Genomic DNA, 24,484 nt, shown 5'->3' with positions numbered 1-24,484 from the left:
TTCAATATATAAAGGGGGAAAATAGGAAATATGGAAAAGGACTTCATACCAAGGCCTTAAGTGAGAGGACAAGGAACAAAGATTTGGACCTGAAAAAGCATAGGTTTAGACTGGGCATAAGGAAAATTTTTTTCCATTATGAGAGTGGTGAGACAGTGGAACAGGTTGCCTAGAGAATTTGTGGATGCCCTATTATGAGATCTGTCTGAGGTCATCTTGGATGAGACTTTGAGCAACCTGATCTAGTTGATGTCTCACAGCAGGAGGGCTGGAACAGACGACCTTTAAATGTCCCTTCTAATCCAAATCATTCTATAATTCTATGTTCAGATAAGGATCTTTGAAGTTAATACTTACATTTGGCAAATCAATACATGTACCTCTGTTTTTACATGGACTTGAAGAGCATTCATTCATATCAATTTCACAGTTGTGGCCAAGAAAACCAGCAGGACAATTACAGACACGTCTAGACTGATTATATTGGCATGAGCCCCCATTGAGGCATGGCTGAGATGCACAAGGGTCTCCAAGTTTCTCACAAAATGGACCTAAAAGAAAGAGGAATAAGAAATTAGGGTGCGTTTGAGAGAACGTATCTTGATATGCTGCCTGTAAACATTATTTTGTGCTCTGTTGTGTTACCCTATTATTTCACATTATTTTTCTTGTTTGGTTGGTTGTTTCTTTAAATCCCTCAAAATATCCCTCAAATATTAGCACAGGTTTTAAATCTGATATCCAGACCCAAGTCCTTGACCTCTTGCCAACTTCCTGGTTCAAAACATGAGTCATTCCAGGATTGGGTACCATTCTAGTTCCTGGCTAGTCCATCTTAGTCCCTGCTCACTAGGAAGTGTGGTAAGACAGACACAGTAAAGAAATGAGACTGCAGTGATTAGATTTCTGGGCTCAGACAGGCAAGTGCAATGAGTCAAAGCCTGCTTACACTCAGCCCTTTCGTCACTTTTTTTTGCATTTTCCCACATTTCTACTTCTCTTACCCACATTACTCTCTGTCCTTATTTACATTTTTCTTCTTAAACGACCTTTATTTAAGTGTTTGCCCCTATTGGCCTGGTTTTGTCACCTCCATGTACAAATTAAGTATATCCGATATTTGGCTTTACATGGCATTACTGATATGGTTACCCAGGCTCAGTTGACCTTGCAAGAAAATATTCCCCGAAAAGTCCCTAGTTCCCTCTTCAATTATCTGTGAAGTTTTCCTGTCTCTCACAAAATTCTCCCTTAACCATCTGTGGAATGCAGTCATTGCTCATGCTATCAGTGACATCTGTCAGCCACCCACTCAGTTATTTGTTAAGCTCAGCAGCCTCTCATGTTATGTCCAGTAGTTTCTCATGTTCTGTTCACTGTAGCCCCAGGCAGGTGTTTACTAATCTGCCTGGATAACTCAATAGTTGTGAGCTGCATATGTATTTTTGACAATCAACATTTTTAAATTGTGCAACATCAAAGATACAGGAGAACTGTAGCAGCTAAGAATTTAATTCCATTTACTTGTGGGAAATTATGTAGCAAATATATTTTTTGTACTTTGGTACTCTGATTTCAACTACTTTCCTAACACATACTTAAAGATTACACCAGAAGCATTTTTCAATAATTTGTTGTACCAAGAGTAATAAATCTATTCTGAAGTAGTTGTATGTATCGATTCCACATTTTGTTAGCCACTTGAATCAACTGAATTAAAAGCAGACATTCATAAGAGGATGAATTATACTTCATAAAAAGCTGTATGGTTTTGAAATGGTAAATGTAATACTTTTAACTTCAAATTGTAAACTCTCAGGTAAACCTATCTAACTAGTTCTGAACCAATTAATAGATATGTATGTGAGCCTCCAATAATTTCCTTACCAACACTGACTAGCCATATAGAGCAAATGTAAGCATGTAAAACGACATTTGTCAGGAAACCCAAATATCACACTTTGTCTGTGCTCTGTACCAGAACAGCTGATACAAACCACACTATATGAGAAAATCCCACTAGCAGAAAAAGGATCAAAATAAAGTCTCCTTTTTATCACTCAGTTAATTGGAAATAGCTGTTCCGACAAGACAAATTCATTGGGGATCTACCTTTTGGAACATACTATTTACTTCTCTTTAGTACCAGAGGACATTGAAATAATCCTTTGTAAATCTATTGTCATCCCTCATCACCATAGTAACCAAATCACAGTAAAAGTATATTGCAACTTGCAGATGGTAAGGCTTGTTAATAGGAAAAGCCAAGAGGGCCATTCCTCAGAATGAGGCTGTTGTCTGGTAATAGTGCGTACATAAGAGAATATTTGCAACATGGAGTGACATAGATTGGTAATTTTTTTCTTATTATTCAAATTAGTATTTAGCTGTCCTGTTGTACATTTTCTGCTAAATGGTATTTTCTGCTAAAAAAATAAAAAAATAAAAAATTGCAGTGCATCTATGTTGCGTGGGATGAGTCTCGCCGTGGGAGTCAGTCGAGCTAGTGCTGGCTCGAATGGTATCAGGAGCTAACTTTGATCCGTCCGGCCCTGGAATTCTGCCTGGAAAACCACACCTACCGAACCCGGGCATGCGCGCCTGGGCTAGCCCCAGCTGGGCACAGGCGGGGGGGGCACTGTCCGGGCACTTGCTGCCTACACATCTATTTTCATTCTGTTACTCCCAAAGCTGATTCTACATTCAATCTGTTTGCTACCGAATATTGAAAAGTGACTCAATTACAGCCCTTGGATGTGGGAAATATCAAGCACTAAAGAAATCATTAATTCATTTGAGAAAAGTTTAACAAAAGCAAATGACTGAAGAGAGAATCAAAATGAGATAAAGTTAGAAACACTTCACAGTGAAGTCTCTGTACCCAACTACCATGAAAGAACTGGACTGTATGGTTCCTTACGTCTTCACAACCATGTTTTTTGAAACATGCTGCTATAACCAGCTACAAGACAGAAGCCTTAATATATAGGTAAGCTTTTTTCATCATTTGATGAAAAACTGGTCCTCTAAACTTACAAATCTATTTATCTACTTTGACTCAAAGTGTGTAGAAACATCTAAATAGTTGTCTAAAATTAGGAATTAATTGCAAAATTCCACTTAAAAATTTACACATTTTTGTCATCATCAGTGCCTCTTGTTTAGGTAAGTTTTTATTTAAACTTAACTCCCTAGTCACACTAACGTTTACTGGTCTCTTGAATGCTATTAGAAGCAATGTAAAGGGGGAAGAGAAAAGTAGATCTGTATAATCCGAAGTAATATGTCAGTCCCTAAAGGCAGACAATATTTAAGCAATGAACAATGCAGCTGGGAGCAACACATCAGTCCAACATGCAAGTACTTATTAAAAACATTTGCATAAATTCTGTAGACCTGAGACTTCAGTTAAAAAAGTGCAAGGCAAACTCTTTTAACTGCACAGATTTGATGCATGACTTTGTATTTTACTTTGATATCAATAACACCATAGTATGGACATATTATTTGACACAGGTGGTGTATATTTCTGTTACCAGCAATTTCAACAAGTGCTTCTTTCCTCAGCCATATTAAAAAATAGACATTAGCTGAATAATGAATTGTCTTTTGTGTTCACTGATGAATTATTAACTATTCAAAGCTACAAGGCATTGTTCAAATTCTCAGGAATGTACCATATTCTAATGGGGGCTGATTCAAGAACCTTCAGTGTAGGAAAAAAATAGTCATCAGCTTGGTTAAATGTCTTGAATAAAGAGGAAAATTCAAAAAAATAAAGACATCATTGCTGTGGTCTTTCAATACAGTGAATTATTGTTTGGTTTAATTTAATAAGATAAAAAAAAAAGAATATTAAAAAGAAGAAGTGAGCACGTATAGATTATCCTATAGACAGACAAGAAAGCTAATGAATTTTTATTTCAGGAAATCATTCTGGTATTTTCTGGTATTTTACATGTGAAAACAAAAACCATCCATCAAGACCAAACACATGACAAAAAAAACCGCAGACTTTGCCTTCTTTGATGTAACTGTGTCCCTTCTCGTCTTCCTTAGTTTATTACCATGTTATATAATCCATTACAAGTCAAGAAACATTCCTGACACCTTTGATAAGCATCAGTCAGTTCATTAAGTTAACATACTGCCATTTACATAAATATCAGGGGTAATGATTAAAAGAAATATTTTTTCTTTTCAGTAGTCTTTGTGGGCTTCATATTTATACAACTTTTTCTCTTTCTAAGGAGTAAAACATATGAAAGAACACCTTAGCAATGAAACTTATCCCTATCTGCATAGTTTGGTTCCAATTTTATTATAATTAGTACAATACAGTTCATTCCTTGCTTTTACTTTCCTAAGTTTCACTAGTCCTTTTAAATTCAAAACTGAAAAGTATTTTCAAAAGTTCTCTTTATAGGAAGAATATAACTTTTATGTTTATAAGTAGCACTGAATCACAAGCTCTCTTCTTAAATATCTAGACACTAAAATATACCAATATTTCTACTGGTGCACTAAAAGCGTAATCCTTGAAATATGAATACAGTATTTGCATCTTCATAAAAATTTCTAATAAAAATCACTGAATGACAATTTTAATTTTTTTTTTATATGAAGTTTCAATAAAGTTTGAATCTAATGAAACCTACTGTAAATCTAGGAATCAGAAGAGAGCGAGTGCAAATCTCCAAGGACATTATAAGAGCTACAATCTTAATTTTAGTCCAAATAGGCAGTATCAAAGCTTACTGATGTGCTTTGTACAAAAGCTCCAATCAGCACACTTGAAAATAGACATTTTGGAAGTAAATGAATGAGAACATTAGGTTCCATCAGAGAAAAGCCTATTAGATAGAAAATTACAGTACTGCTGTGAAAAAAACTCTTCAAGACTCCTTGTAAACTTTTAGTTTTACTTCTTATCTTCACTAACTACAGTGTTCAGAAATCCTAAAATAGCTAAAGTGAATTTTGAGCTGGGATGATTCTGAGCCTATGCTAGGCTGGCCACCAAAGCTTCTGGAAAGCTATTATTCCTTGGGGCAAGAGAAGCACATTGGCACAGGCCCATGTCTCAAGCCTGTCATCCCTCTGGATGCCATCTCTTTGCTCCAGCATGTTGACTGCACCACACTACCAGAGGTCATTAGCAAACTTGCTGAGGGTGCACTGAATCCCACCATCTGCACGGGATTCCAAATTTCCCTGTCTTCCGTGGAGTAATGAGTAGTTCAGTACTTCTTACTGGCAATGACTGACTGTTGCAATCCTACAGCTTTTAATTTTTGTTGGTGCTGGAGTCATTAGGGTTTTTGCTTCTCCTTAGGATCCAAGTTCTGTTGTTTTCATAACTTGCCTCACTTCTTGAGGTCAAACCTTTTGGAAGCTCTTTAGCTTAGATATCAATTTCACATCAAAGAAAACACCAAAACAAGGCTGCTTCATGTCCTATAGGTATTTTTGGAACGTTGGCCTTGCCTCTTGAATCAATAGCAATTTTTGGATGAAACTTTGAATAAATGTATCTATGAAACTGAGATGACTTGTTCATTATGCACAATGTGAGTAAAATGTCCTTAACACTCTCTTTTGTAAAAAAAAATTTAAGCATGTACTATTTTCCTGATATTTCACGTAAGCATGGGAGAGTGGGAGGAAGGTACGGAGGTAAAGATTTCCTAGTGGGGCAGTTGTATTTGCTAATAGTCTACACAGTAAATATTACAGGGAATTTTAAAATTGATTATCAGATGTCTTGGAAAGCAGTAACTTTGTGGATAAAGTAAATGAAATGAAATGAAATGAAAGACAAGCAAATTTTGCTATGACTTCTTAGTGAAAAGTGAAAAAAAAGTGTTTGCATTTGTCATCATCATTATCATTTCAATAGTTGTTGAATACTGGAGGTCAGTAAAGGACAGACTGAGCTTGTTTGCTTCTAGCTAGGATAATGTAGGAACTTCCTATATTTCTGTTTTCCTCTGTACTACTGCTTGAGATTCACAAAATCACATGACAGTTTTAGCAGATTAGTACAACTCTGGCAAGTAATGTGTGGTGCAACTCAACAAATTATTTTCTCAGATCTTGAACCTTCCATTTTACAAAATTACCATAAACCTTAGATATTATAGCAATTGAAGTTATTTAAAAATTAGAACATTTTGAGAAGCCTGGTAATGTATTAGCGAAGTTATCTCTCCAGTAAACTCCTTAGGAATACTAAAAAATTTCTGTTATTAAGCAAAAAAAAAAAAATTTGTAGGGACAAAACAGCTTTTGTAGAACAAAACTGGAGTTTTACTTGTTTGGGCTTTTTTTCTCAATTGTTTCTTTTGAATTAATAAACATATTTATGCTTCCACCAGTCTTGATTTACTTGTAGATTTGTTCCTCTCAGCTAAAACCTCTCTGACTGCAATGTGAAAATCAATATTTTTTAAATTAGAGAAATAAATTAATTTCTTCTAGAGGTCTTTTGTTTGTCTCTTTTTTCTTTAAAATGGAGACTAACAAATGGGTAGAAAGAGGAAAAGCCTTTCAAGAGGCATTGAATGAGGAGAGGTTTTGACAAGGTGCTTAATATTATTTATATGTGGGTCAGAATTATTCTGAACTACTGAAACCCTTTTGGACATTCTATTTTGTAAGTGTTCACAACACAGGTAAAAGTTTTAGCCACATTATGTCCAATCTAGTAATTTATAGTTGCTTATAGTACTTATAGGAATTTTAGTTAGCACTTTCTAGTATTGTAAAACTATAGGAATTAAAAGAACACAAGGGGCCTGAGATACATTTTTTAAAATATCTAAATAACTTGACATAGAAAAGTGCTATGCAATGTATCTCACTTAAATATGTCTTTTAGTATAGATAATTTCACATCTTAAAATATCTTGAATGAAGCAGTGTTATCAACACCATATTGAATTTTAGATTTCATTTTTGGAGTGACTTACATACTTTGATATAATGTGAAATCCCATTTTCAGAAATTATCTATACACATTTAGAATGGAAATTCCTTTGCTGGCACTACAAAATATTCTGACAAATGACAACTTAGTAAGGTCAAGTCAACCATATATTTTTGAAAGTGATTCTTAACTCCGTGTTAACAGTTTTACTGTAGTCTACATAATTACCTGACTGCCTTCTTGACAAACTTTTTTTTAGTTAAGTAATATAGGTAATGCTACACACGTTCCAGTCTTTGGGCAGTCATTATAATTTGTCTTTGATAACTTACCCCAGTAGCATCTCATATGTGATGTGTATCAGAAGAAATCTTATAAAATTTGCTCAACTCATATTGAAAAAAATGCATCAGTAGGTACAATAGGTAGATTAGTCAAATTCCTCAACTTGCTTTCTTACAGAGTATAAGTCAACAGATCAGTAGCAAATTTTTGGTATTTGGACAGCAAAAGCTTTAGGCTAGTACCTATTGAGATTCAAATAAAGAAACTGACTTGCAGCTAGAAGTTCACTTTAAAATTCTAATATGCCTATATTATGTGTCTTAATATCCAGCAATCTTGTCTACAACATAACAAATGTAAATCTTTAAGAACTGTAAAAGTATTCAGGGGTTTTATTATTATTACTACTACTGCTGCTACTATTGTTGTTATTATCATCCATTCTTTTAGCAGTAACATTTTCAAGAATTGCTCTGAATCCAGGATAAATTAAAGATGAAATAGTTTAAATATTGATAGTGAACAATTCATTTATATGAACCCAGGAGGAAGAGTCTTAAACAAAATAGCAGCTGGAAGGTTGACAGTTTGGTGTTTGCCTGCTAATATACAGACTTTCTAAAAGCACATAGCATGTGACTAACTTAGTTTTCAGTCCCTGAAGTTACCATAGACAGCTTTTTTTTTTCTCTCGTGATTTTTTTTCTCATTTTACTTTTTTTTTTTTTTTTTTTTTTGTTCCTCATCTTCAGATATCACAATTCTTAATGGCTAAGTCCTTCTACTACAGAGAAAGAGGATTTTCCCCAAGATGAATTCCTACTTAATTACTTAGTGTTCAGAAACATGACTAGATTTGAGGCAACTCCTAAAGACATGGAAAACAGATGAGATAGGAGATCTATTAATTTGAAATTCAATAAGCAAGGTAAGGGTTGAGAAAGATATGTAAATTACAGGAATATATTCTGGGAAGGTGTACCCTTAGGCAAGTGAAGAGACAAGGGATGTGTACTAAATAAGGGGAAACCTGAGGCAGTAATGGGTATTGAGCATATTGAGGAGAAGGAGTAGGATGACAGAGCAGGTGATACTAAAAGAAAGCAAAAAGAGCACTTGAATTTCAGGAATAGATGAGCCTCATCATAGCAACAAAAAAGCAGTAGGATGAGCTGAGTAGCCACCAATAGTCCTGGTTTGATACATCTTGTAGCCTGGGTAGCAGCAGAAGGAAGAAAGAAAAGAGAATAGCTTTTAAAAGAAACCCCAAACAAAAAGGTTTCTAACCTCAATGTTGTTGGTGAGAAAAAAATGGTGGTTTTAACTTGACTATTTTCATATTGCTGATATTTTAGGCTAGTTCCTAAATTTTAGGAATACTGATTGTCACCAAAAAAGAGTTCAGTCTATGTCCCAAGAGAACTCAGTTGTGTCAGTGCCTAAAATGAAGGCTATGGATAAAATGTGTGATATGTTTTCAAGTGACCACAAACCACAGTTTAGGCCCAGCCAGTATCAATCAGGCCTCCCTTCACTCACACTCCCCCACCTATTGTGGGATAAGAAGAAAACCTACCAAAAGGCTCGTTAATCAAGACAAAAAGAGGGAGGTTTTTACTTCCCAGTAACAGCAATAGGTAAAAATAGACAGACTCAACTTGAGAAGGAAAAAAACTAATCTAACATGAGAAAGTGAAATCACAACCAGATCTTAAAACCTTTCTCTCACCCCACCCTTCTTCACATGCCCAAATCACTTCTGTCTCAGCAGCTGTCTCAGTTGATAGAGCATGAGACCCTTAATCTCTGGGTCACAGATTCAAGCCCCATGTTGAGCACCAATAGGTCTGCCACTGGTTTAGCCCATAACTAAGGGATGGGTAATCTCTGTTCTTCTCACACTACCTTCCCAGAGGAAGGTGAACAAGGGAATAAGGGAGAGAGACCTTAAGGTTGGAAGAAAACACTAGGTCAGGTTTAATAAAGTAGAGATAGGAAATTAAAAATATGAACTCACAGACTCAGTGACCTCACACAGCTCAACGAGTAATTCTTTCCCAAAAAGCAAAGTCCCATATTGGACTTGACTGCAGATGGGGCTGCCCAAGTCCAGGGTTCCAGTGACAATTCACAGTTCTTAGAGAGAGCAACCAAGCTGGTCCTGCTTGGGAAGGCAGAAGGTAACCTGTCTTGATGAATCATGTACCTCTCCATTGAAAAAAAAAACCCAACAAAAAAACCAACAACAACAAAAAAAACCAATCAGCAGATCATTATCAAACAACCAGGCTCCAACCCAAACAGGACACCAGCCAGAGAAGCCCCCAGAGAGTGGCCATTTTATACTGAGCACCATGGGCAGGAATATTGTGATTGGTCCATTTGACCCATCCTCTCCTCCCCACTGTAATTGCCACATCAACAGGCTGCTGGTAGTGTCCCAGGCAGTTGTTGGGTTTGGTTTTGTTTAGTTTTTTTTTCTTTTGCATTTTTTGTTTGTTTTTGTTGCTGTTGTTGTTTGTGGTTTTGGTTTTTGTTATTGCTTTGTTGTTGTTCTTTTTTTTTAAATCTATCCTTGTCCTTTCAAAGCAGGACATCACATCATTTCATAGGCCAAATTTTTCTTCTCATCTCCTAGACTGCACATTAATTTATTTTAATGAATTAATCTGAGAAAAAAATCTGTACATTCTATTAGATTTGTGGTGAGAAGGAGAAGGTCTTCTTGTTGTAGCAGTTGATAATGTTATTAGGCTCTGAAAAAAGAGATTATTATACCCTTTGAAAGAAAATCAGGTTTTGAACATTCAAAGCTTCTTACAATTGTAACTTTTATTCTCCAAAGACCTTTGGTTATATTTCCATTTCCTGAGGCCAAATTTATCAGCACAGTTTAATGGGACAAACTGGGAGTATTTGAATCTCTGGATATTGTGCAGAGTCTGGCAGCATCTGGCAGTTCTGGAAGCACTTTAGACAAAATATATTCAGTGACTGCCTATGTGCCATGAAACTAATATTGAGAGAAGAATGAGCTTTGAGGTCTCTCATAAAAAGTGTAGTCATCCTCAAAAGCTGATAGCACCACCATGGGATTATGATTCTAATAATGTAATATACAGAAATACAATCCTGGTGTGGTACAAGAGGACTTGAAAATTTTTGACACAGCATGCAGCATAGAGCAGCACAGGTATGGAATAATACGAGGTAAGGCAAAGGCTTGGCAATGGAGACCCCACAGTGGTAAACAACTCACCAGTGAGCAGTTTAAGTGCAGACCTGAAGCTGAACAAAACTGGTCTTAAGGGCAACAAATAGACAAAAGAGATAGGATCTGACTTATGTAAAACCCACCACATATAGTAAATTCAGATATAATGTGGACCTGCAGTCCAATGAACAAAAAGGAAGGTAACTAGGATAAACACGATCTTGAGTATCTACTCCTAGAACAAGGAAGATGAAACCATCAGCACACACATTATATTCCTCCTGCTGTAAGACTTCAGATGCTCACAATAACACTCACCATAGCATATCAGTACATGCTGACACACATAATGGCACCACATTCACCAAATCAAATGAAATGAAATCCAGAGAAAGAAAAAAAAAATCAAATAATGACTTTAAACATTGAAGACACTTGGCAGGCTAATAAAAAGACCTCTACATTAGTAAGTGAGACCTCTAAAGCATAAGAAGACTACATTTTCTCTCACTGTGTGGAAGGTCTGTGCTCTGTAATACAAAAAAGCTAGTTTATGTAACCTAACTTGGGCTATATAAAAACCAGATGTTCACTCTAACCCCCACTAGAACAAACTGCCTACATTGGACACCTCTAAAAGTTCATTACATCCACTGACGATATCTAGGACAGATGCAATTAATTGCTCCTTTAATATCTGTTTTCCTCCTAAGAGGGCCAAATAAGGAAATACTTCAGGTTATATCCCAAATTCTAGATAGCTGGTGTTGAATAACATACAGCTAGTCAATGAAGAATATCTGAAAATATGCCAAGTTAAACAAATTAGCTTTAACAGATTAAACATATTAAAGCTAATCAGAGAAAATAATTTAACCACAGATTTATCTTTAGAAGCATTCCTTTTGCAGTAACCTGCAAAAGCTAATTGATAAACCTAATCTTTTTTAGTCTGTTAATTTTACTGCCAATGTGGCAAAATATGTTTTGAAATAACTTACTAGTATTTTGAAAATAGCCTGCATCTTACAAGAAAAGCAGCTTCATATATTTTGTAATTCTACCTATGCATTTAGGGATTTCCTTAACACATGCACTAAGTAATAAATTTAAATGAACAGTGGTTAATGTAATGTTTTTTAATGTTTCAATATTGTATTTTTATTTTCATCTGTAATTTCCATTAATTTTCAAAATGCTTTAAACCAAAAAGATTCAAGATTATGTTTACTGGTATTATGTTTGAACAGTTCAGCATATAAGTAGTTTAAGAATTAATTTTAAATTTTAGATTCACCAGTAAAATGAAAAAGAAATTGAATTCTCAAAGCTTTCAAAAGGTTTTGAAATAATGACTTTTTATCATAATTCATTTGCCATTACCTTCCCAACAGTAAGATAAACTTGGCTTTATTTGTTTATACAGTAGTCTTTATAACCATAATTAATTTATATGCAAAATAAACCCCCTTTAGGTGCATTCAGTATCTGGTATTATTAAAAGTATATAAATCTGAGAGCCTACCATCTGTTTAATTTTAGAAATCTATTAGGAAGAAGTATAGATACACTGAGAAACAGAGAATAAGGATAAGGTGTGAGTGGATATGGCTTTATTGTCTAGAAGCTAGAGAATTATATGGCAAATGTGAAATGCATAACATGGGCAATATTCTTATCCCTTCTACAGATAAGGATAAGGATGTTCTGATGTCCAAAGTCTAGAATCAGACTTAAATTTCTCTCTCTGGACTAATAAATTTCATGGAAGATGACAAAATTTTAAAATGTCATCGTCAAAACAGTCTCACTTTATACAAATTATGGGTTGCTCCTTATGACATAGACTTGCCCTGTGTTTTACTTCTGGGATTATATCTAATTGAAACTAAAAGTGGCTCTAAATATTGTTATTCATACTTAGTTTAACATTATTTCAGCACTATTATCATAGGATATAAGTGTTAAGGACAGTAGGAAGTGTGCAGTCCAACTTTTTTTTAAAAGTAAGATAAATTATGAGGTTAGACAAGGGTTAGTTAGAGCTTTATCTAGTTTAGTCTTTTAATGCAGCACAGATGGAAACTTTATAATCCCTCTGGGCAGCCTGTTCCTGCTCTTGACTGTCCACATAGTGCAAAAGATTTTCCAATATATTTCAACCCTCTCTTGTTTCAACTTATCCCTGTTGTCTCTCATTTTTCCACCGTGCACCACTGTGGTAAGCCTGACTCCATATTCTCAGTAACCTAACTTATATGTATAGATGGATGCTATCAGGCCCTAAAATAGGATCAGATGTAGAGCAAAGATCCTAAGGTGTTAAATTTCAGACATAAAACTGCAAGAAATTCTGAGGGTCTTAAAGGTGTCATTTCTAAATGGTAATGGTAAATTTAATCAAAAGCCATAACAGTGATAATTAATTATTTTTTTGTTTCTAGGAAAATTTACCTTATATTATATTTCTTTGTTTACTATCTTCTACTAAAACAAATATTATGAGATTTTAAATGTCAGTCTTCCTATGCATATTCTAAAGAAAAAAGAAAACTGTGCAAGGAATTCTAGTGTTGTCTCTCCAGCAGTGATAATTAATCACTAACCTGGGGAGAAAGTTTATTATACTGAATAGTAGCATTATCAATCCTGTGACTTTCTGACTGGAAATATTTCCCAGAGCACAATCTTCTGGTGATCGTGTCATTATGCAAGAAACTTAACATCAATTCTTAAAGGAAGAAGAGGCTGAAGAGCTCTTCAGCCTTATTCAACCTACAGTGTTATCAGTCAGGACATTCCATCCAAGCTGCTACCTTATTTTTTTGTGCACTAATTCTTAGGAACTAAATTGGAACTGTAAGCAGTAGCTAAAAATAGTTCTTGGGTTATGTAACTGCTACACTTTAATGCCACTGTTTCTGGTACTGGATGATCAGAACTCCATCTCCAAAGGCACTGTTCGGAAGACGGAAACAAAAAGCAAGAAAGCTTCTAGCTACACCTTCTTTCACTTGTTTAACAACCCGTGTTACACCTCTCTGATGGTGTTTAGGGTGGGATGATATCAAATGGGAAAGGTAGGATGGATTTAACTAGATCAAGAACTTGAGCAAGTGACAAACAGCAAACACAAGGGTCAATATAGTGCAGATTTTGGCTGGAGAAACATTGATTCTCATTTGTTTTATGTGTTGGGTAGAAACTGAGAGGTACATTTATGCACAAAATATTATGGGCAAATGATCAAATGAGTTACTGTTAGTTCAGTAATGTTTTAGCTGTCTAATCATTCATTCTCTCTACATAATATAGAAACACCTAAAATACCTATAGAATAAAATTTACTGATATTCTCTTTCTTTGGTGTTATGTTCACCCTTCCAGTGTCTCTCTGGAGCATGAGGTTGACAGTTTCGTGCCGTCTCAATAAGAAGAGCTCAAGCCTCAGCTGAGACTGACAAGCATGTTGATGCCTTCTTACTGGAAAGTATAATGTTTTAACAGAAGTGATTTCTTCCTCCTCTGTCTCAAGCTTAGGATTGGGTTTTATGTATGTTTTTGAGGTTTTTAAAATCTATTTTCTAATCACAGACAATTTCCCTCTTCTTGTCTGTCAGCTGAAGCCTTGACCTCTAGCCTGGCAAGCCCCATGCACACAGATCACTATTTTTTGTCTGGCAGGGGGTGGAGTCCCCACCTCCTTGGAGAGGCCACCCCTTGAGCTGAAGCTGGAGCAAACAGAGGCAGCAGTCACTGCATCCCCATGCAGATGTTAAACATGCAAAACCCAGATCAGGCCAAGGTGAGCCCCTGTGCTGCTGAGGCAGCACACAGCCTGAATGATTCTACTGTTAATAGCAAAAAATCACAGAAGCAGTGAACTACATAAACATTACATTCTCTCTCCTGGGTGCTAGATCCTACCATCAAGCTAATCAATAGCATGTTTACTCTCTAACTGGCAAAGAAAAAGGCAATTGTGGTGTATAGATACTGAAAAACTCATGATACCCATTTCAGAATGCACTTCAGATTATGCATCAATCTATTGCCTTGTTATCCAGATCTGCACCTTGTTGATGTTACTTATTCCTCCATGGAAACTTGTTCTGTTCCTATTTTATTCCAAACACTGATTTACACAATAAAGAGTAAAGAACTTTTCAAAGTTTCATCCATCCTCAAAGCCCGCCTGATCCAATAAGCAAGAGAGTTGTTTTGTAAAATCCTTTTCCTTCAGTTTGCCATATTTTCAAATTCTGTCCTGTGTCTTCATATCCTTGATGTTCACTCACTTATAAATACAGTATGCTTATTTTTATACTGGTTTTGATTGGGATAGAGTTAATTCTCTTCATAGTAGTTTTAATGAACACTGAACAATGATAAAATATCTTTGGTATTGATTTAGCAAAGTACTAAAATTTATGCAAACTATATGCAAACATACTACAACTCTATTCAGTGGAATACGAATTATTGTAAGAGGTCACCAAGTAAGCCAACAGTTGGAGGTAGACATCTTCTTTACAGTGAAATTTCAAAAAAAATCTGAAAGGTTTTTAAATAATAAAAAAAGAAAGGGCCAGATTTTATTAGAGCTAGAAAAATCAATCTTTTAAACTCAAAAGAACTCAAAATGACCCAAACAGCTAAAATCAAAGGCACTAATACATTGCTTTTTCCTCCTCCATGACTCTCAGCAGATTAGTTCTTGTTTGTGGGCTTGGTTTCTTGGCTAACCACACAATCACTGTAGCCCCGAGGAAGTTCTTTTAAACACCACTGACTCCTGGCTGGCTGATCCTTACTCCTCCCAGTAGTCTTCTGCATAAGCTGCAATCTCTTTTCCCACTATCCTGTTTGCTACACTGCCATATGGAAATTTCCTCTCTAATTCTGCTCATTTGTTCACCAGGGAAGAAGCAATCTTCTCACACTTCTTTTGGTCTATCTTTTTTTTTTTTTTTTTAAGGGACAGAACAGATAAACGGAGACTGACAAACTAGTGATTCTTTTCTTTACCTACATTTTTAAATGCTGTGATGCATGGGTGCCAAAAATCTAAACTGCTCATTTTTGTTTTTTTAAAATTATACTACTGGCATCAGTTAGCTGACTCATTTGTAGTCCTCTCTCTTCTACCTGGTCTGTGACTGTACAGTCTTATACTCTTCCTAATTTACTGCCTTATTGCATAGTATCATTGTAGATTTTGAATCTGATGTATGTTTGTGGTTACAACTATTAATTACAATACAGAAGATGTTTTTTCAAAGGATGTTCTCTTAATCTCTATCTCTTATGCCTACAAGACAGGGGCATGTGGGTTTGTGTACACTGGCTACTTTTAAGAGATTCCATGAGAAGCTGTGAAAGGCTATAGCTATTGTTGCAGAGGACTTAGTTACTGATGCAGTCAAACAGTATATAGCATGTTAAAGTATACAGAATTTTATAATCTATTTAAACATTTGGAATGAAGTTCTGATTGGAAGCTTATACCTACAAATATTTAATATATTATTTTTTTGACTAGGTAGAGAAAATTTTCAAACATTTCTTATAGTAAGAATATGTTTAATATGTTTTGGTTATTGGGCTCTTAAGTTCAATGCACATAAGCTATGTTGCTTTTGTGTGATTATAGTCAGCATGCTGGAAGGTTTTCAAAAGATTTGCATTCTCAAAACACTGGCCTATTATATTTATAAGTTATTGTGAGTCAAAATTAAAACAAGAACTGAACTCATTGAAATACACCAAATCTCCCAGGGTTCAGCTCCCTCTCCCTGAAGACTGATAAAAGATCTCTTGTGTTTAGCACTCATTCAGAATGAGAAGAATTATTCTGGAAAGTAAGCTCAATAATCAATTTTCAATCATTCTCCACCCTGCATTGAACTTTCTGTGCATTTTGCAAGCAAGAACAGCAATGTCTAGGACGTATTCCAATTAAATCATGGCTTAAAGTAATTATTTAATGTTCTTTATTTGGACCACATGACATGAACTACAATACACAAATGAAATGTATAATCATGAGTGTACAGACTGATTTGTCCACATAGTAAAGCACAAAACCATGAAAATTCTAAATTGAAATGGCATGGTGAGAGACCTGGATGTATAACAAATGCTTCTTTAATAACTTACATTTCTAGAAATAATAAATTGAACTGCTTTAATTCAAATTTGTTTACAGGAAATGCTGGTCTCTCCTGTTGTATTTGCAATTAGCTTTTTTTAACACATAAACCTCAATCAGGCCTCTGGTTTTTGAAACAATGAAAAATATTTTCTTAAAACGAAAGATTGCCTGATGAAGAAAAAAAAAAAAAAAGGCTTTGCTTTCAAACATCACTATCCTGTATTTCCATGACCTTGATTCATTACTATGTGGACAAAGTTAAAGTAAAAATAGTGCTGAAAGGTGTACTACCCAACTTTGGAGTGATTAATGACAAGACAAGATATCAGGTATCTCAGAGTTGAGAAGCCATTAACTTGGAAGAAAGCTAAACAGCCAAAGGGAAGGAATAAGTCATAGCAACAAAAGAAGATGAAGAAGCTATGCAGTTCCCTTGACTATAGATTGATATGCTCCTGTAGCCATGCTTAGTGTCAAAAGGAATTTCAAATTACTCCTTATGTAGACTCTGGCTTTACATTCAAGCAAACAACCACAAGTTGACCACTAAGCACTAAGGGCTTACATAAGAGAAAACTAATAGATGCCAGCAGCAAACTGAACAAATGATTCTCTAGAGTGAGTTCATAAACACAAGACAAGTTCAGATATAGGAAAAAAACAGCAGTATTTTTTTCTCCTATTAACAGTTTAAAAAAAGGAATCGAATGGTATTGAATAGAACTGAATGTGTGCAATATATGTTAAATCAATAAAATGTACAGATTTTTTTTTTTTTTCAAACTCTGGAATGTTCAATCCACTCAACATACTGTCAGCATAAAACTTACAAATTTACCAAGTATATCCAGTGAACAAAAGGATAATATTTTGAATGGCTCAATCTCAACAGCAAACATGTGCAACTTGCTTTCCATTTCTAAATTCTCTTTGTTTGCAGTGATCCCCATAATTTGAAAAAAAAACAACTTTATTCCTCCCATAGCACAGCATTTCTTTACAGGGATGAACTCTGCATATGATTTCTTGTGTTCATAGGCATCCACACAAGCTTCTGTATTGTACAAGACTTTAAAACAGTATATTAAAGCTTTTTGTGTTTTGAATAAATCTGGTTTCAGGAACAGTTCTAAGTTTTCTTTTTATGAAGCAATAGCGGCAAAAAAACCCCAGAGCATTCTTAAGTTGTCAAGTGATGATAAAATGGTACCTGTTTAGTGATCGTCTACAAAATTAATTGAGTAGAGAGTACCTGCTGGTTTTAAAGACCACTAATAGCAGTAAGAAACTGTGAAACTGTAGGTTTGTGTACTGAACACTTATTAAGCTCTTTATTCCTGCAGTGACATAGATTTCTTTTGGACAAAACAAACAGTGAGTGCATGTGTATATTCTATATCAACATAACTTAATGGAACACCTCAAGGTACAGAGATGAGATCTTTCATAAGAAACCCAAAGGAGTGACAATTTTAAGCATGGAAGTCTCAGGGGAGATGACAAGGAATCAGAGGCTGAAGCCTCTGAAAGTTGTGAAAGCTCATGAAAGCTTCTGTGTTAGTGCCAAGGACTTTGGCAAATGAGTTCTCTCTGTATCCAAAATAGAGATAAAATACCCTCTAAAAAGCTTCCAACTTAATCAGAACTCACTCTACAGGCATCACAGTTTCAGTGTTCTATATTTATTTAAGATGCAGATGCAATATTTAGGCTCGAGCTACCCGTTTGATGTGATCACTGTCTGTTTTCAGTGGTATAGCTGAGATAACAGAGCTAAATGACACTTATTCACTTTTAATTGAAGGAACATACACTAAAGACATTACTCTATTGATTTTTTGACTCTCTGATGCTCCTATACCCGTATTCAATAAAGATACAAGAATCAGGAGCCTCTCTCAATTTCTTTCTGCAGAATGCATATATGTTTGATTCATAAAATTTTGTCTTGTGTTTAAAACACAGATATTCCAAAACTATCTTCATACAGAAATCTAATAATATCTGTGGACACGATATTATTGTATTGAGGAACTTCGTTGTTTTAAAAGCCTTAATGAATGCATGTAATTAAATGAAGTTTAATTTGTTTTAAATAATGCAAATATAAAAAATGCATTTAAAACTCAAGTACAGAAATTCATGTGGTTTGGATACTTTTTTTCACACAAAACTAAACACAAGCTTAAGCCATTTGTTCTTTTATTGATTAAAGCTATGGTTATCTTGGAGATGCAATTCAGGCCATTCAAAACCTATTGCTTGTAGTTCTAAATGTATAGTCCTTTGCAGAATGCTGTTTGACTTGGGGTTTGTAATTTTTTTGTAAATGTTCACTGAAATAAATCCATAAAATCATGTTGGTCACACTGAAAAATGAGTTTGCTACAAATGAGAGTCTATAATCACAAATTATTAGAATGTGATTGGGACAGCTTTTTTCTATGGAATATGTATTTCAAAATACTTCAGAAAAAGCAGGATGAAATCCAGTGAAATGTGCAGTCTACAATTAGATAAAAATTCTTATTTAAGCAATGACTGCCTAAATAACAGCATTTAGAAAAGAGTTTCTTGCTTCTCGAGCACCATGGTAAAAATGTAAATCAGTAATTTCTTGCTGTTGCAAAAATCACTGTATAAATTTTCTCTATAATTAAAAAGTATTTTGTGTTATCTCTGAAATGTTTTCCCCTCTGCTTTTTTTCTTTGGACATAGTTTCTCATTCTCATGGAATATTAGAATAGTTTGGAACGGACCTGTAAAGGTTATCTAGTTCAATCCCTCTGCAATGAGCAGAGACCTTTTTAACTAAATCAGGCTGCTCAAAACCCTGTCCAACCTGACCTGGAGCATTTCCAGGGATGGGGCATCTACCACTTCTCAGCTACCTCTGCCAGTATTGCACCAAACTCCTTGTAAAAAATTTGTTCCTTGTAACTAGTCCAAAACTACTCTCCCTAAGTCTAAAACCATTACACCTTGTTCTATTGCAACAGGCCCTGCTAAAAAGTCCATCCACATCTTTCTTATAAGCCCCCTTTAAGTATCTGAAGGCTGCAAGAAGGTCCCCTTGAAGCCTACTCCAGGCTGAACAACACTAACTCTCTTAGCCTGTCCTCAAATTTGCAGATGTCAGAATTACCTACAGAGCCTGCAGTTTGCTTTCCAGATGTTCAACGTATAGAGTGCTATGTGTCTGAGAATTGCAATCTTTATCAATAAAGGCAGCATATAATAGCAAAAAATAAAAGATGACACAGAGCTGTAAGCTACAAATCTTGTCGAACAAGTCAAGTCTTATGAAGGGCAACAAGTTTTATAATACTTTTAAAATGCAGTTTAAAAGCAGTTGAAAAAAGAAAGTGAATCATTACAGAAGTTCTGCTTAAAGAACTACCAAAAGTTTAATGGACATGGTTTACAAAGAGAATTTGAATGACCTTGAGTTCAATATAAGAAAAAAATTAAGGCTCAGAGACGATGTGATAGCAATTTTCCAGTGCAAGAAAGATTTCAAGATTTTCCTTCTAAGAAAATCCTTCAGTAGCTCTAATGACAAAAATGGACCAGCCCTTTCCCTGGACAAGGTCAGCATAGAGTGCTGCATGCTGCTTGGAAGAGTATTCAGTGCTGCACAATTCTGGATTAACAAAATGTATAGAAATATAAAATAATCTAGAATATTTTCTCTCTCTTTATATCTGTAGTCCTGATAGAAATAATTTTGAAGTATCATTTAGCATGATACTTTACTGTACAGAGTCTGAGTGCCTTTCTGACTGGGGTCATAACAAGCCATTGCCCCAGGTAAATACCTTCATGATAGGAAGTGTAAAAAGTAGACAAGAGAGACATTGACCAGAACTTAAATAGCTATCTTGTGGCAACCCAACAAAATAAACTATTTTTTCTTACAAGGAATTTTACAGGTAAAGCTGATCCTGCACTGGAGAAGGGGAATGGAGTAGGTGATACTGAGATTAATTAGATGTTGTCTTTATTTTATTTTTGTCAGTCAGGATGCAAGTTAGACAGCATGAACTATCACAGATGAGGTTCCTTGCTTTGCCAAAGGCAAAAGATGAGATGTGGGGTATGTTTTTTTCTTGTTTGGTTGTTGTTTTTGTTTGCTTGTTTGTTTGTTTTATTAATTATTTCATCAGAACACAGCAAAAGCATAAAATATTTGAAATAAAACCTTGAATAAAATGTGCAAACTGGCACAAAAGCTGCATACCATAAATGAAAGTTGTTAATGAAGAAAAGTATATACGCCAATAAAAATGCAAAATGGTATCACTTGCAACACCCCTACAGTGGCTTTAAATTATATATGCCCCTATGATGGTCTTAATGTACAACTTTTCAGTGGAGCAGATCAAATTCTGTCCACTGACGGAAAAGAAATTCTGAGTCACTGGTGCAAAGTGAACAGTTGAACACCATTAAATTATTCATCTATCATTTCTGACAAAAGGCTAGATGAAACTTAAGCTACCCATCAAGAGGCAGATGGTAGGAGTATCAGCTTTGTGATATACTTTCAACTACTGAACAGATGTATTAGAGACATTCAACAAAAACTTATGGTATTCCCACCAAAACACAAAAATAGAGAAGTCACTAGGGAGCCAGAAAAACTGCTCTTTTGACGAACTTCCTAAGAAGAATATTTTTCACATGGCGAATTAATGTTCATCAGTACAAAAAGAAACATCACACCTTGACTCTCAGTGATAAAACATTTATGTTCTGGTTTTGTCTGGGATAGAGTTAATTTTCTTCATAGGATCTGGTAGGGTGTGATGGTTTTGGGCTGTACTGAAAACATTTTTGATAATACAGGGACATTTTAGTTATTGCTGAGCAGTGCTTACACAGCATCAAGGCTTTTTCTGCTTCTCACAACCTCTCCAGTGTCTGGGGGTTCATGAGAAGCTGGGAGGGGATACAGCTGGGACAGCTGACCCAACTGATCAAGGGTATGTCTCATACCACATGACATCATGCTCAGTAACAAAAAGTTGGGAGGAAAACAGAAGAAGGGGAGACATTCAGAGCTATGTCATTTGTCTTCCCAAGTAAGAGTTATGTGTGATGGAGCTCTGCTTTACTGGAAACAGCTGGACACCTGCCTGGCAATGGGAAGTACTGAATGAGTTCTTTATTTTTCTTTGCTCATATGCATGGCTTTTGCTTTACCCATTAAGTTGTCTTTATCTCAACAGTTTTCTCATTTTTACCTTTCCAATTCTCTTCCCCCATCCCACCTGTGGGGAGTGAACAAGTGGCTGTGTGGCACTTCGCATTTCTACTGCAGCTGAACCACAACACTGATTGAGCAGATATGATTCGTACAACAAAGGAAATTTAACAAAAAATGTTCAGTAGTCATTCCAAAACCTTCAGTACTATCAGCTATTAGGTTCTCTGAAGGTTTCTGGAAAAATAATTCAGACAAGTTTTCAAATATCTTTCTTTTATTTGATAGTGAGGGAGGGCACAGATCCTTGTTTAAAGTGCACTGCTTAGGTCTTTCAGTTGCAAAAAAATTTACAATGCAATAGCTTGTTGTATAGTACAACCTGTAGGTTGTACTTAGGTGGCATAAAGGAGTCTGAATTTGTCCATATATAAATTAGAGAGATTTTATGCTGAATCAAAATGTATATAATTGCTGTACAGTAGGTTGTTCTTTGGCAATGATTATGCACTTCCTAGGATGTATGCCATATATTATCAATTCTGATCAAAAGAACAAGCAATTAAGCCTGCACAGCAATATAATGACATTAAAATCCACACCCATGTTCACAACCCGGAAAAGCTAAAAGATGCTGAAATGTCTGTAAGAGCTGTGCATTCATACTGATTAACTGAAAAATGTGTAAGTGCATTTAGCTAGGTTGACAATATAACTGAAAAAAACCACACATAAACAATACAGATGAATTCAATTTCCCTTTTGAGACATTAAAAACCCATCTCTTTATACTAAAAAGAAAAAAAAAATATTTTGAATGAAAATGTACTATATTGATTTTTCAAAACCATTTTTATGTAATGTGTAGAAATTAAGAAACTTCCATTCATCAGAATAGACATCTCACTGCTTTCCACATAAGTCTGTATGAATGATTTTGCTTAAAGTGACAGAATATAGTTTTCAATATTGAGATCATAGGGACAGCTGCATGCTTCTTTAAGAATGCTCTGGTCCAGGGATCTATATATTAGATAAACAGATTGCTTAAACCTATTTTCACTGGCCAGATAATAAATATATATATAAATGGCTTCAAATAAGGCTGATAATATGTTACATGGACATGCTCAAGCTAAATCTTTAGTGGAGTGGCAGCAGTACCACCACAGTGTGGAAAGCTAAAGGCTGAGGGTAACTTGCTGAATCAGAGAACCTATATGTTGATATTGCCAAGGCCTTCAAGCAAAAATTAATTCAATGTGCATGGACAAAAGACACCAGTGCCATAAGTTACAATGACTACAAAAATGAGACTAATTTCTCACGAAGTTACAAAATTGAATCTTCCCACATTGAGTTAGATGTGGCTCTCTAAAAATCCTGGAAATCGCATCTGTCTAAAGTAGCATAGGGACCAGTTTGAGATTTAGGGTATTGGAGAGCTTTGAGCTTTGATCAGTGAGGAGCAGGGAGAAAAAAAAAGACTGATTTTATTGAGAATGAGTAAGGTGTACAGAAGTTGTAGGAGAGAAATGTAGACCAAAGTATCTAATTATTGTGGAACAAAGTCTTTATGGACTGAAAAGCCTGGTAACACATGTACCTGCAATCAAATTAGCTAAGCAAATGCAACTATTACCATTTCTGCCTGGTTGTTCACAATGGGATTTCAAGTTGGTTCTGTAAGTCTGTCTGACTACATGATGAAAGCCAGCACAAGATTATTTTGTGGAGATGAAGCCAAGTGAAATAACACATGTTCCCCTTAAGAAAAGATTTGCTTCATTTTCATACATGCTGCTAGTATGTAATTTTTTTCAGTGTATAGTAGACAATGGGTACTTTGGGGTCAAGGCTTTTAAAGAGATAACTAGCTCCCTTATAACATATGGATAGGATACAGAGTCTCTCCTGCCAGAAAATACTGTTATTCATTTTACTTCTGTGTACTAGTCAGCACTGATGCCATTACCTTTTACTTCTTCTGGTTACCATAGCAACTAGATTATCATGTTAATCTTCTGTTATTATTAATAGATTTCTTTTGAAGGATCTTAATTTATTTTGTGCTTTTATATAAAGATTAATACACTCTTAAATAATCCTTAGTTTATTTTACATCATCAAGTTCTTAGAAAATCACTGGGTTCTTCTACAGCAGAGTCTATTATAATTTTCTTCAGTTATATAATTTAGCCTTTTTTCCCAGTATTTCTTTCTTTCCAATCATTTTAACTGTCCTTTCAAACTTCCTTTTTCCAATTAGTATTCATTGAGGATTCATATGAGAATGATATTGAGTGAGCGGGAGTTGATAATATTATATGATATTAAGAACATATTATATTGAATAGCTAATGCTACTTGGTGGCATAAATTGAATTGGTGGTTCTAAACCAAATTAAAAAATCAAGCCAGAATTAGTACATTTTTTTCAGATTGTTTAGTTGCCACAAATGCAAGCAAATAACAACACTGTTAATAAATACAGGTTAGAGTTACTATACAGGAATACATGGGACTTAATGAACTGAAGGGTCCTATGCCCTCTTGAAAGCAATATATTGCATATTTATGCTTATAACAATGAACAAACAACATTTTGGAGAAATGGGATCCATTTGAATAGGCAGGGCAAAGTATTACTGCCAGTAAGATGGCTGACTTAGTAAGGAGGGCTTTAAACTAGAAA

At 35.2% G+C, this 24,484-nt stretch overlaps 1 protein-coding gene across 3 annotated transcripts in view; it reads right to left on the bottom strand.

Annotated features, from left to right (window-relative positions):
* The window catches only part of EYS (eyes shut homolog), a 724,585-nt gene that overhangs the window by 683,058 nt on the left and 17,043 nt on the right, over window positions 1-24,484 (bottom strand). For all 3 annotated transcript variants that reach the window (XR_011725383.1, XM_071741624.1, XM_071741625.1), the window contains exon 3: window positions 358-551. Coding sequence is in view for 2 of the 3 variants with exons in the window: in XM_071741624.1 (XP_071597725.1) it covers window positions 358-551 (194 nt within the window). In the remaining variant the exon portion in view is untranslated. The remainder of the gene's footprint in view (window positions 1-357; window positions 552-24,484) is intronic.

This window comes from Heliangelus exortis, chromosome 3, assembly GCF_036169615.1.
Source record: "Heliangelus exortis chromosome 3, bHelExo1.hap1, whole genome shotgun sequence".
Classification (NCBI taxonomy): Eukaryota; Metazoa; Chordata; class Aves; order Apodiformes; family Trochilidae; genus Heliangelus; species Heliangelus exortis.
Note: the sequence above shows the minus strand (reverse complement) of the source record. Positions and strands in the feature narration are given on the sequence as shown.